The 14,718-nt window shown below is 40.3% G+C and overlaps 1 protein-coding gene across 1 annotated transcript; it reads right to left on the bottom strand.

Moving 5' to 3' along the window:
* Nucleotides 1-672: 672 nt before the first annotated feature.
* LOC117379251 (solute carrier family 22 member 7-like) lies at nt 673-14,533 on the bottom strand. The gene is made up of 11 exons (XM_033975939.2): nt 14,462-14,533; nt 4,874-5,185; nt 4,701-4,804; nt 2,342-2,496; nt 2,071-2,239; nt 1,874-1,997; nt 1,701-1,810; nt 1,265-1,479; nt 1,098-1,206; nt 814-1,020; nt 673-719 (listed from the first exon to the last, which is right to left on the bottom strand). The coding sequence occupies exons 1-11, from the start codon at nt 14,531-14,533 to the stop codon at nt 686-688; spliced, it is 1,611 nt and encodes a 536-aa protein (XP_033831830.2). The 3' UTR covers nt 673-685.
* Nucleotides 14,534-14,718: the final 185 nt, after the last annotated feature.

A 14,718-nucleotide genomic window follows, 5' to 3' on the forward strand; every position in this document is an offset into this window, starting at 1 on the left:
AGGAGTAAAGTGTGGTATTATCAAGAGCTGGCACATGTCTGGTGAAAAAGTAATAGAAAGGTAACATATTTCAAGGAATAAATAAATCATCAGCTAGACCTGTCTGAACTGGACAGAGGTGGATACAAAAAATACAGTCAAGTAAGACTTTCCTCAAAGTACCTCAAAGTAATATTACTCAATAGAATTACAAAGTAGTGATCCAAGTAAGAAATGTGAAGTGTGAAGCATTTTGGGCTGAAGTTGTTTTTAAATGTGCTATATAAATAAACAAAATGAAGAGCAAAAACAACTGCTCAAAGAGTCATTCTAATTTCTGATTTATAATTTGCAGTTAATGTAATTGGAAAGACAAATCAGTAAATAATGCTCAAAATATGGTATTTTAAAAGGATATTCCACAAAATAAGGATATTCCACAAAATAAGACAAATTAAATCATATCTGACACAGTGCAAGGAAAACAAATATACAGAAACCAAAACTCATCTTTGACAGCTTTATACTTTTATTAATGGTTTCAGTTGGGAGTACACACAAGCACATAAAACACACACATGGGTGATACTGTTTTTAGAGTGTTACTTAACACTTTAACTGTTTTTGTGTACATTTTACAGCCATTAAATGGCTCGGTCTTTGGTAGATTCCTTAGTGTTTGATCCCTCTGAGTCTTCTTCAGCCCTTAGTGAATTTCTTTTTGTCGCTTGGACTCCATCCTGGAAAATGCAAATGTCCTTTTTATCAATGTGTTTGAAAGCAGATGAGAGCTAATGGTTTACTGTGAAAGATCTCTCGAAACAGCTCTTTCACCTTGGTTTCTCAATGTCCTCAATAAACTCGGGGAGTCTCCGGTTTAATGTTTCAGGCAGCATGAAGGCCACAAGACCTGAGCCGACCGCCACTGCACAGTATATGACTGACGGGAGGAGATGCCAGACATCGTCCAATAAGACGATGAGAGGTGAGATGGACACGCCCAGTCGTGCCAAAAAGGACGTGTAGCCTAAACCATTCTGCCTGGAAATGCATGTCATTCACTGTGAATTTAACAAACATGGTATATCCAAGACCCTTCAGCTGATTCAGGGTCTCACCTGACCACGGTGGGATAGAGCTCAGTCGTATAAAGAAATGCAATTGTAAATGAAGCTTCAGACATAGCCTTCCCCAGAACTGCCACAATAGTGCGAACCAGCCATTTATCTGGAAACAAGGGGAGTTCAATCGAAATGTTGGATTATTATTATCATAAAAAATGTACCTTGTGTGACAAATATGTTAATAAAGAGACACAGCCCAGTCGTGATCAGCGTAAATATCTCTCCAGGTTTTCGACCAATTTTCTCCAAGAAGAAATAAACTCCAATCTTCATGGGCATCTCGATTGTTGCAAAGATAAACTGTGTGAGGTAGGGATTCAGTCCAAACCCAGTAATATTCAGGCTTATTCCATAGTATGTAAAAGCAACTCCAAACCTGGGAAAAACAGCAAACACAGTACAATTCTAAAACGTAAATTGTAATAAAACCAATATAAGTTCTATGTACTTTTGGTAAACAAACATGAGTTTTACATCTACAAATACAAAGATGGTTCTCATACAGATGCTGTACCACTGTTTGAGAAACAGTGAGAAACACATCTTTGAAGTTCTGCATTAAGTGTTTTGCTGATATCACACTCAAACAATACTCACCACATTATCCCAGAACTGATAGCTAGCTTTCTAATGCCTGGGGTTTTAAAAAGGCTTATGATAGTATACTTCTTGTCTCTTGTTTCAGTTTCTGCAACTTCTAATAATGTCTGCAAAACATAACACAATCATTTATAAATCATTCTATTGGAAATGCACAAACCAGACTCTACCTTTGGTGTAATTGTAGACAAACATTTAGCCCTGTTGTTCATCTCAGCACACTTCTTAATATAATAATATGCCTCATCAGCCTTCCCATTGGCCATCAGCCATCTAGCAGACTCAGGAAGCCACCTTAAATTAAAAATACATCACAGTTAGAAAACAAACTACATTCCCTGGGACTGTAGCTAGGATATCTAAATACCTCCACGCAAATACAGCCAGCAGAAGAGGTGCAGACACCACCAAGATGAGCATTCTCCAGTCAGTGACAAGGTACGCCAGTAACACCAGAAGCCAGTTTCCAATGGTCCAATCCAAGCCTATGATAATACCAGAGAACGTCCTGTGTTCAATACTGAACCACTCCACATCTGCGATACAGAAGGGCAAACCATGTGATACCATCTGATAGTTAACCTACTATATACCATAATATTTGTACATACACATTACAAAATAAGAGTCAAACTTACTTAGAACTATAGAAATTATACTTATTCCAGCCAGGGACATCCCATTGAAAAACCTCATGACTGAAAACATGACATAGGATGTGGAAAAGGCACTTAAAATAGCAAATGTCAGTGAGCATATGTAGGATACAAGCAAAAGGCAGCGGCGACCAAATCTGTTGATGAAAAAACAAACAAAAATACTTTAATACAGAATGAATATACTGTATCTCACTCCAGTTTGATTCTTAGTCCTAAAAGTAACAATGCATTTTGCTTATTTGAAATCCTCGTACTGTAAATTACTTGTCCAAAGCAGCTTTATTCATAATAATTTACCAACCTACTGTTCCTTTTTCCTAGTTTTTCATTGAGTTCTCTGACTTTATATCAAGTCTAGTGTTGGGAAAGGATTGTAATAGTTGATTTTAACATGCTTGTTGACAATAGCAGACTGTCTTGGTAATGCATTCAGTGCCCTATAGATGGCATCAGTTTTATCCCGAATGTGAATAAACCAGCTCACAGTCACACGCACACCCTGGGTCTTGTTCTAACATATGGTGCAGAAATCAGTGACCTAAATTTCCTCCCTCATTTCAACCCCATATTATCAGGCCATTTCCTAATTACTTTTCAGTTTACCCATAAAGATTATCCTGCCCTACAGAATAAAACTACAATTAAACGAACAGTATCTGAAATATTTTAAAGTTCGAAGAAATAATAGAGTCAATATTTAGGGAGACGTGACCCTGCTGAGGACAGCTTTAGTCCAAATAAGTGATCAGTTTGTTGACAGATCTATGCACTCCCTGAAAACTGCTCTTGATATTGTCACCACCTTTAAACAGAAGGCTGTCAGACCCAGACCTCCTGCTCCATGTAACAATGCAGAACTGCACTCACTCAAACAAACGGTCAGAAAATTAGAGAAGCCACTCCCATTCTAAGCCATTTCTAAAGGCATGGAAAACCTGACTTATAAGAAGGCTCTGCAGAAGCTCCTCAATCCCTGCTCTGCTCAGATGAGATTATGTTGTTCCATTTTTTTAACAACAACCATTAGAGATAGATCAAATGAAATGACTTCTACAATTAGCACTGAGCAAGTCCAGGCTGTAAAGCTAGTGTCCCACATAAATCCACCAGTGATACTAGACAGGTTTACTGCTGTCGACCAAACAGAGAGAACTGAAGCCTTTATCTCCTCTAAAACGTCAACTTGTATGTTATTCCAGGCAGACTCCTCAAAGAGTCCTCTCTCTATGTATAGATCCTATCCTTAATATAATAAATATCTTCAAATTTGCAGTCATTAAACCACTTCTGAAAAAAATTATGTTGAACCTGATCTATTAGCCAGCTATAGACCCATCTCTAATCTTCCCTGTGACTCAAAAATAATTGAAAGAGTTGTAGTTTTGACAGCTTTGTCGCCACCTACAGGCTGACAAATGAGTTGAAGCTTTTCAATCAGGTTTCAGTCCTGGGTCTGTTGGACCTCAGTGCAGCATTCAACACCATGGACCACAAGATTCTACTGCAGAGGTTAGATGTGTGACATAGATGTCAGGGGCAGCCCTCAGCTGGTTTAAATCCTTTTTATCTGATAGGTACCAGTTGTTAATGTAAACCATAGTTTCTCACCATGTGCTAAGGCAAGGTAAGCTAACACCTGCGAGGCTCTTTATCTGTCCAGATAGTCACACTGGACAGTGTCAGTGTAGCCTCCAGTTCTATTGTAAGCAGTCTTGGAGTCTTATTTGACCAAGAGCTCTCATTCACAACACACATATAGACCAAGCCTGTAAAACAGCCCTTTTCCACCTGCCTAATACTGCTAAAATGAGAAATATCTTGCCTAAAAGTAATGCTTTAAAAACCTTAAACAGGTCCTAAATGCAGCAGCCAGGCTGACTGCTCAGTGATGACTGGAACCTAGATGTCCATCCTATGCCCTGATGACCCAGTACCTGGCTGGAGGACCCCTACCCTATCCTAAATAAGCCCCCTCTGTCCTTTAGTCTTGAGTGGCCCTACAGACTTGAACTTGATCTGTAAATGGATGTGCGTTAGTAATATCTGCAGCTGCTCGTCCATGGGAGTGGATCTCTCTTCACTGTAGTTCTCTCAATGTTTTTTTTCCCACGTTTTTTTTCCTTGCCGAAAAGGAGGGTCTAAGGACAAGGGATGTTCTGGGACAGTTATCCATTTGCTTGTTTTCTGTGAATATTGTTTAATCTGTCTGTTATTGACCAATGTCTGATTTACTGTTGGATTTTCCAACTTTCTGTTGGTTAAATCAATGATCTTGTTCAGCCCTAAAAGGCAACTGCTGTTGTTTTGGGCTTCACAAAAATAAATAGAACTGAATTACCTGTCACTTAGAAATCCAAACAGAGGTGCTCCACACATCACCCCAGTGAAAAAGATTGTCGCTGTTGCTTTGTTCATCCCCTTTCGGCTACACACCAGATCCCACTGCAAGTAAAACAGCATCACTTGAGTTCTACACAGACTATATATACAAACTCAGTGTATGAGTCTTACCTCTGTGGCTATAGTAGATTTAAAAGTGCTGTTGTCGTAGACCCATCCGTTCTGACACTCCACATCGAGCGTATTATTGCTACTGTTGAATCCAGACATAAGGTGATATTGAGGACTAGAATACATCCTGCAGGAGCTCGGAGAACCCCCATGGGCGCTCAGGGGGACCCCCACAGTGAGTTGTTGGTCCAAAGTTAGGTTCTGGAAGAGGCCTCCGTCATCTAGAGCGCTAATGTTGCAGTGATGAGATGGAACTGCCGCCATAAAATTATTCAGCAGAAAATGGCATGGCAAGGTGATCCGAGAAAGAAACTGCAACAAAACTAACTGGATTTGAAATTTCCCAAATCCATTTATATCCGCAAGAATATTATCAAATTTCATTGTGCTGCTTTTCCAGGACACACAGAAGGCAAACTGGTTCTATTTGGTAAGAGCAAAATAGGGCTGAGGTCTGGACACACATTTACCAGTTAAATGTAAATGATTTAACTACAATATAAACAGCTCAAGATTATGATATTGTTCTTCAGACAGAGAAGGACCTATACCCCTTCAAATGATTGGATCTTTTTAAGGCTGAGTACACAGTTTGCCTTTTGATGTAAGATAATTCAAAATGAAGGCTGAGGTGTAAATAAGTTTAAATAGCCTTTCCCCATACAATATTTTACAATCTCTGGAGTGTAGTATATAGTAATAGTTCTGTGCTAATCTGACTCATCTCACCTCATCATTCAATATATCGATCGGTCAGTCAGTATTTATCATGGGTATTTGTCCTGTATATGGGGTAGTGGGTGTGTTTTTGTTATTTTTCTGTTCCACGACAAGACTTGAGTTGAATGAGTCATTACAAATTCAGACTAACTACTAGTGTTTCATTCTGTTATTATTTATTATTATGGCTACTATGGTTTAATGTATGTGTGTAATGTGTGTAAGGTCAGGCTGTGACAGAGGGGGCTGGATCAGGAACACCTCTAAAGAGAAAATGAGCTCCATCATGACACTAGCCACTGTCCACAGTGTAACACATAACTCCATGAAAAACTGATGAGAAATTCTGCCCAAAAGGTAAGCAATATATTACTATTACTAATACATATTTTAACATGTGATGCACCAGAAAATGCACACTAAATAGATCTGTATGAAGAAGAAAAAAGCTGCATGCCAAATGTCATTAAATATCAATCATATCTGAACTCTCTAACATATAGTGCAAAAAGGTTTAAGTGTGTAATATAGCTATGTTTTATGTTTAGCAAATATTTAACCGTAATATGCAAAATTTGTTCATATTTGGAACAAACTAAATAATACTAAAGGCTATAGTTCCTGATAAAAGTCTTGTTTATGTATGTGAATATAATGAAGTCATTTATACTATGTCATTATTATTATTATAAACTGCCATAGTAACAGTAACATGTGTAAACTGATATTTTCTGCAGTAAAAGTGCACTTGTGTAAGATTTTTAAATGGTCTAATGATGTCATGGCAAGATCTGTAGACCTCATCCTCAGGGGGTCACCGAAGGAGCACGAGGTCACTCCTTTGTCAAAGAGGCAGCAGCTCTGTTTCCATAGAAACACCAACTATGATTAAGGTTTTAACCTTACATGGAAACAGAAGTGTTGGATCACTAAAGTTAGGCCTGACAGTGATCACTGTGCACAACGAAGGGAAACCAAACGGTACAAGACATGTGGTACAAGACATGTGGGCAAAGCAAGGCCTAAGCTGTGGATGTCCAGCCATGCTCAAATGTATATTACACATATTATTATAACATCATCTACAGTGTTGGTATTTTTATTCCATAAACATAATTATAATCTAAATCTAAAAAGGTACTATCCCAAACCTATAGTGCTTTAGTTTTGTTGTTACAGAAAAACATCTTTTGCTTACCTTTAAAATTCCCATTTTGCCAAAGGAGTACTTAACATAGTCGCAGAAATGAATACTGTAACCTTTAGAATCATTCTTTTAACACAAGGAATATGTAGGATATTGTTACATTTTTAACAAAACTTAAAGGTCAGGTACATATCTTGAAGTCTTGCAGGTATAAAAAAAAGAACTGCATGATAACTGAGCCTGGACTGGCAGTGCAGTACTTAACCTGCATCAGAGGGAATAGACTTTTACTATTACAAAAATACACGTGCTATGAGAAAGAGAAGCTCCTCCACAAATCAGCTCCAGAGGTCTGGTCTTGCACTGTAGGCCTGTTCTGCATTTAATATACAAGGAACTGGAAGAATGGCAGGTGTTTTTTAGATGCTAGAATGTGACAGGGGCCCTTCCCTTTAGATTACATGGTATTATTGTAAGAAATATTTACTAGGTCAAATCACAAATGTTGAACCTGATCATTTCAGTGCCTGGAGCTCAAAACTCACTATATTACAACACAAATACTTTACAAAAACTTTAGCTATCCCTTATATGTATTAAAAATTTAAAAATATATATCATTGTGGATTGATGAGGTAAACTAAAGGCATTAGGCAAGTGCCAGGTGAGTACAGTAGTCTAATCTTCCATATGCTTGAGACTGGACAAAAGCAGGTTGCGCGTGTTGAACGTACGTCAGACTAAGGGCGACATCTACTGGACACATTGCATAATGCCATGTGCCAATGTAGGCAACAACAGCACCATTCAGTTTTATGCAGCAGTAGTTTTCCACTTAACTTAGTCGTTTTTTATCATGGTTTTCATACTGGATTGCCAGATGTATCTTGAAAATAAATCTTAAATGTTTGGGGTAGGCTGATGTTTTAGTGGGTGATGTGCTGTGGCCACTCAAAAAACTGGTCCACAGCTTTCACAGACAGTCCAGTAGGTAAGGATTATTTTATTAACCCTGAAAATATGAATTTGACCCATTCTTCAATAGGCCCACCACATTGGGAGCTGCAGTCCATTGCCCTGGGGACCCATCTTCAGATCTGTTTAATAGGCCTGCACTCATTTGTTAATCAAGCATTTCTAATATCTAGACTACTACAGTAATGACAAGAAGATTTTAAAAAGAATAGAAAGAAAAGTTCAAATCTGTCAGCTGGACAAAAAGTTGTATGATGTTTCACTGCTCATCCTTTTTGTCCAGTTACAGATTTGAATTTTTCTTTTACTATGGATCACACCTGGACACCTGAGAGATACACAGACATTTAAAAAAGAAACTGAAACATGATGCTAAATGTATAATAATATAATGTATAATTTGTATTTTTAATTTAAAAAGAATGTTAATTAGTTCAAATGGGCATGCAGACATCCTTTAATAAGTTATATCATGTCAAGAACAGTGGGAACAAGACCCTGCTGAATAAACATGACCAATTGTTTTGCTTATACTCTTGGACTGTTTCCCCATGACATACCATTCCATTTACAGTGTTGGCAGCTCTAGTAAAATGCCAAAGCCAATGTGTTCTTCCTATTGAGGGAAAAGTCTCCTGAATAAACATATTGACTGTGCATTTGAAGTTCAAAATAAAGATGTGCTATGTAACCTTCTGGTGGAGGGGGCAGCCTTCTTCTTGTCTCCATGGAGATGATTTTGCTTATCTGGAATGCTTCACTTATTTATTGAACCTTTCTGCATGTATTTAATTACAAGTTCAATTGTGTTTCTATAGCACATTTAAAAACAACTTCATCTGTTCAAAGTGCTTCACATAAAAGTCAACAAAACACAAATATACAGCTAATATGATTTATTTATTTATTTTATTTAGGCAAAGAACAATAAAGAACCAAGATATCCTGTGTAGCTAGTGTTAAATGCGAGGGAGAAGAAGTGGGTTTTCAGTCTGGTTTTAAACTACATTAAAGACGCAATACCTGAATACCTCGAAAAGCATATATTCATACAGATTGTCCACAGATCTGACCTGTAATATGCCCAGGTGGAGTTACTTTGCCTCCAGTAATAGGTAGTTTAATGCCATACTGTGAAACATTTCAGGCAAAACAATAACATTTCCGCAGGCAGATTGTGTATCCTGCACTAGAAACATTACATAGTACAAGCATTGTCAATACTTTCATTGTGATTAGTAGTGACTAATTGCAATGACTTTTATTGTGAAACTGGCTCACTTCAGGTCTCAACTATTTTGTAAAACATCAAATGGATCCAGACTCTGAATACCAAAGCAGCGTTCAGAAGACAGAGGCATGGTCCAGAACAGAAAGCTCCCAGGAGGACAGATGCTGTGTCTCAGATTTGAGGCCAGAATCTTGTAACAGTGATGAAGATGCTGAAAACTTCTCAGTGCACTCATCATCTTCTCACATACCAAAGTCTGACAGTGAACCCAAAGAATGCTGGGAAATTGAGTCCATGGACCTCTTAAATGGAGGAGAAAAGAATGTTTTCAATACGGAGCAAGAAGATGACAAGATTGAATCTAGTGAGTCAAAAAAGTCCTAATGTTTTGCTTTGGAATGTACCATAGTGACCCTCTAACTTTCTTTGCCTCTTTCCCCATGCACGACTCAAGGATTTGCCCCCGACATGACCCTAGCCCCGACCCTTCACCCAGGGGAAGAGGAACCACGGGAAGTAGCCGGTAATAGCCAGAGCGGCGGGACGGGGAGCCCAAGGGTGCAGTCATCAGAAGGAGGAGGGGGCAGTGACGCACCTACTGCCTGCGTCTCCTTTGGAATCTCAGAAGAGGGTGCTGAGCAGGCACTGAGGTGGGACTCGGGGTTTGACACAAATCTGTGCAGACCGACCCGGCACAGGATAAGGCACACGCGTGAGTACCTGTCTTAGTTTATGTTTATGATATAGTATAGTACATATGAAGTCAGAAGAGGCAAACTGTGTGCACAAATGTTTACTGTTGTTTGTATTTGTTATATCATTTTGTATTGCATTATATTTTACCACAATGTTGCATGCATTGTAATTTGAATATTTAAAATTGTAAAACAAAAACAACAAAAAAACAGACTTGGTGGTTGCAGATTATTTTTATGCTGTTATATACGTTCTATTTAAGGTGGAGTTGCAAGGAGAATTCCCTTTGCTGTAATAGTCAGAGCAGGATAAGAATAAAATATGACCATATGATGAGGGTGGCAGAAACTCTTTGACAGACACCAGCATGTGTCCCCTGGCCTGTCACTTGATCCCTTTTCCAATCGTAATAGCCCCATGGTGAGCTCCTCACTTTCCTGGCCTCTTGCGCACCAAAGTTAGCTGTAAGCAAATATGATGCTTTTATTAGTGCACTGACTAGGACAGGAACAATATTTTTCTTGTTGTTGTAGTCTGGACATTATAAAAATTCTCAGCTCAGATTACCCTCTGATACTTGCACAAGCATAAATCATTTAAAAATACTCATTATAGCTCTAAGTCAGTTCATCACTCCTTACTTCCACTCTGCTTCCTTTCTTTTATTGTCTCTTCTTCCAGGGCTCAGCCAATCAGAGCGACATGTCAAGGAGACCAAGTCCAAATGTAAACGCATTGCTCTTCTTCTAACTCATGCACCCAGCCCTCACAATAAAGGAGCCTTGTTGTTCAAGAAACGTCGCCAAAGGGTTGAGAACTTTACCTTCATAAGCTACGGAACTGGTGAGAACATCGACAGCAAAGACCAAACAGAAGAAGCTGAAGATTTAACTGAGTACGACTTTGCATCAACAAATAATTCTGAGTTTGAGGAAGAGTATTCCGTTTACCACCAGCAGCGTCAATATAGTTGGAATTGGAGAAGTCAGCACAAGATGGAAGGTCTGCCAGAAACACAGGGAAAGGGTGCTTTGATGTTCGCTCAACGCCGAAAACGCATGGATGAAATTGTGTCAGAGCATGAAGAACTGAGGAGTAAAGGATTACCAGTAGAAGGTCCAGTACCGGAATCAGAGCCCACAGCACCCCCAAATATTTATGAGCCAAATGAAACATATGTGTACAGCAGTAACTACACAGAACAGCCAGTCGACAACCTGGAGGACACCAATGCTCCCAAGCCCTTGGTGCCCAACAGAACCGCAAAGCCATTCCTTGGATTTCAAGTGAATGCACCTCCAGCTGTCAGACATAGTGTGGTTGCTCCAGTTACTCCTGTGAAGAAGAAGCCCGAGCCTAAATTCAAAGTTCCTGTGCCTGTACCAAGCAACACAAGCCCCAAAGTCTGGTCCCCAACCAGTGACGTCATAGCCTCAAGAGACGAAAGAATATCAGTGCCAGCGATCAAAACAGGTATCCTACCTGAAACAAAGCGAAAAGGATCAAATAAGCAATCTCCACCAGAACAAAAAGCAAGTCTCCAAAACAAGGGTGACCGAAGATCTTTCATTGAGTGTGAGGAGGACTGTTTTAGTCTGGGGGCCGAAGCATGTAATTTTATGCAACCTAAACCCATCAAACTTAAGAATCCACCTCCAGTTGCGCCCAAACCAACCATCAATCCAGCCTGCCCACCTTGGATGGTAAAGGGTGCTCTGGATGATCCATATGTTCCACCAAGAAGTCCGCAACCATCCTCTACTGCCATTGGACCGCATAGTCAGCATTACTTACAGCAGCAAGAGCGGGCCAAACCTCAGCAGATGTCTAACCAGTGGGCACAAGATCAAACGCCGGCTAGATTTCAAACATCCACCAACATGTCTTCTCAGCTTCATCCCCAGCCAACTGCAAATAGCTGGAGTCTTCCGCAATCCCGATCTACCGTGAGTATGCAAGCCAGCGGTCCCACCTACAGCCCACAGCCCCCTCTTCCTCCATGCAGTGCCCCGAATTCTGTTGCATCTTGCCCACCTCAGACCTCAGAGAAGACTTACAGAGGTCAAAGTGGCACCCTATCCGGTAAAGGTGCAGAGTTGTTTGCCAAAAGACAGTCGCGAATGGAGAAGTTTGTGGTTGATGCTGAATCAAAACAAGTTAGTAAACCCAGGCCCCCATCCCCGACCTCATCCCTCCCAAATTCATGGAGATATTCGTCTAATATTCGAGCCCCACCTCCTGTAGCCTACAATCCCCTTCTTGCACCGTTTTATCCCCCGGCTGCAGCAAAGCAACCCCCCTCAACAAGTCCTAAAATTAAACCCAAACAGACCAAACAGAAAGCTAAGACAGCCACAAAACACCTTAATGCTTTAGATATCATGAAACATCAGCCTTATCAATTGGACTCATCCCTTTTTAAATATGAAAAAGTATGTGAGACCAAAGCACCCAGCCCCAAACCATCTCCCACCTCCACCAAACCTGAGCCAAGAAAAGTTATAAAACATAAGTTAGGGCCTGCACGTTCTCCCCGAAACATCTCAAAGAATGAAACCCCAAAGTCAGCTGATGTTCTCACAACTGAGAAGCAAATGGATGGTAATCTGTCTGTATCACCTGTTTTGAACCATGTAAGCAGCAAGCAAGAGGCCAGCAATCGCCCAGCCAGCACAACCTCTCAGCACTCATCTCTCTCTTCTATTAGTGACAGTTTAGCTGCAGCCTTCTCCCCTGCATCTCTCATTGCAAGAGGCGTGCGTCAAATGGCTCCTCGGCCAAAGTTTTCGGCTAAGAAGCAGGTAGCAGAAGGAAAACAGTGGAAGCCTGTTGCTATGCTGCACTAGGTCAGCTTCTGTATATGGTCATGTTTGGGATTCAGTCAGGAATAGGATGATGGGTTAATTATAACATATATTACTGGTTAGTATCCAACTTATTGTATTATGCAGGGGAGTAGACAGGAGGGGTCTGAATTGGACCTTCATCCTATTAATTTATATTAGAGGAGGCCCATGCAAGGTTTTTTTTTTTTCCCCTGGCCCCACATTTCTGTCAAAGGGCCTAGTATTATGTAAATATAGTTAGACATGAAACATTTTTTGAAACACACAGGACGGTGTCAACTGGTTGAATCCAGAATGCTGAATTAGTGCCATGAAAGTGTAAAAGTTGTAGGATTTATAGTTTATGATGCTCAGGAAACAGATGTGCAATAATGCCTGCTCACTTTAGACCCTTTTTTGTTGTTTTGTTGATGGAATACAATTATCATTCATAGTAGTCACCCAGTTTCTCTTTGCCCCTGATCAAAAAGTGTTTGTAATTTATTGTTGTTCTCACACAAAACTGTATTAATTTAGCAACTGTGAATGCACTTCTTTTCAAATGCATACATTTAGTATTTGCTTCCGTCTCATTCCAATCTTAAAGTCACAACAGCTTAAAGAAATGAGGCCAGTTGTGATTAATAACCCTGATGACTTGATGCCAAGTGTCAGATCAGGTCATTTAAGCCATTTTCTGCCAGTACTGCTGAAAAAGAAAACTGGGCAGTTACTCAACAGTGGGTTAAAAAATCATCTCAATCAAGGAGTGTCTGTGTCTTTTTCAAGCGTGTCTGTTCAATGCACCTCGTCTTGTTCTCAGCACTATTAAAGCACCATTAAATTTCTCTTTCTGTCTTTTCCTTCTTTGATGTCACATTTCCTTTGACCCTTTTGAATGAAGCACTGCATGCACACATGAACTATTCACCTAAAGTTACCACTGGGTAGAGGCAGTATAATGAGCTTCACTAAACTTAAAGGCAATCAATATTAACTGTATAGGTTACATCTAAAAGTGCTCTCAGTTCACCACTAGATGGAGATCTTCACTTCAGTTTCAGCAGTTTGGTGCTGGCTGCCAAAAGAAAAAAAACAAAACTCTAAAACATTTCTATATTTAGCTGAAGTGTGCTGACTGAACTTAGGCTACATGAGAGTAACTTGAAGCATTAGGTAAAATTACCACATACCTGGGTGGTTATTTTCATGGCATTTCTGAGGTGCTACCTGCGTAAAGGCTGTATCCTGTTTAAACCGGGGGTCCCAGTATCAGCATGCTTAGTCTGCACATGGGCTTAAACGGGAGGATGGAGAGTGATTTTTCCCTAAATAAATATATAGACCTACTAGATTTATAAAGTTCATTGATTTATTTCTGTTTAGAGTGCTCTCAGGGTGATACTGACAAAAAAATTACAGGCTTACACGTTATATTCAGGATTTTTTCTGCACAAACCCTGTCAAAGAATTCCTCGAAAGTTGAAACTAATAGCCTTAAGATATTTATGTATTATTTATTTTTATCTAAAGGTCAGGTTTTAATCTGGTGGTTTAAATTAACCTGGGGTAATTTGGGATTTTAAAAATAGATCTACTGCTTATTGACAACCCTCTCTGTGTGATTTGTCTTGTTTGTCTATAGAATATAGAATTGCACTTTACTGTCACCTACTGTTACAATCCCCCAGTGCTTCACTGACACAAAGGGCCCATTAAAGGTCACTAACGCGCTGTGTGTTTAGGTGTTTGGTCGAAGCCGCTCCCTGAGTCTGCCCAGGCTGAGCGCCCTGTCCTCTCTCAGCCTGTCTCCTGCTCTGGGGACACACGCATCTGCCGGACCCCGGAGACAGACGTCCCAGCAGGAAAAGTCATTCAAGCCTCCAACTCCATGGGAGGCCGCGTCCAGGAGCCCCATTGGCTCGGTGGATGAGGCGTTCATGTTTCCGAGCGCTCCGTCATCCATTGTATCCAGCGTGAATGCAGCCGGGCACCGCAGGTCTCTGCCAGAGCCCCCGGAAGAATGGAAGCGCAGGGTCGCTCTTGCACCTGTCAGTAGAGGTCATTATCAAGTTACTCCAGCTTTCCAGGCACCGTGCACGAGCAGAACATTTTTACCTGAGAGAAGGCCTCTTTTTGGACAGTTCAGACCAGCTCAGCCTCTTAGGGCTCCTGCTAAAGCCATAAGGCCTAACACCTATCCATACTCTGCCTCATATGGCCTAATCAGAAACCCATACTGCTAAAAGTC

This window comes from Periophthalmus magnuspinnatus, chromosome 1 (assembly GCF_009829125.3).
Source record: "Periophthalmus magnuspinnatus isolate fPerMag1 chromosome 1, fPerMag1.2.pri, whole genome shotgun sequence".
In the NCBI taxonomy this organism is placed as follows: domain Eukaryota; kingdom Metazoa; phylum Chordata; class Actinopteri; order Gobiiformes; family Gobiidae; genus Periophthalmus; species Periophthalmus magnuspinnatus.

Coding starts and splice junctions, on each gene's coding strand:
- LOC117379251 (XM_033975939.2), bottom strand. CDS start 14,533: ATGACCTCTACTGACAGGTGCAAGAGCGACCCTGCGCTTCCATTCTTC. Junction 1,998..2,070: donor CTGGCTGTATTTGCGTGGAG/GTATTTAGATAT, acceptor TTTTAATTTAAG/GTGGCTTCCTGAGTCTGCTA. Junction 1,480..1,700: donor ATCAGTTCTGGGATAATGTG/GTGAGTATTGTT, acceptor TGTTTTTCCCAG/GTTTGGAGTTGCTTTTACAT.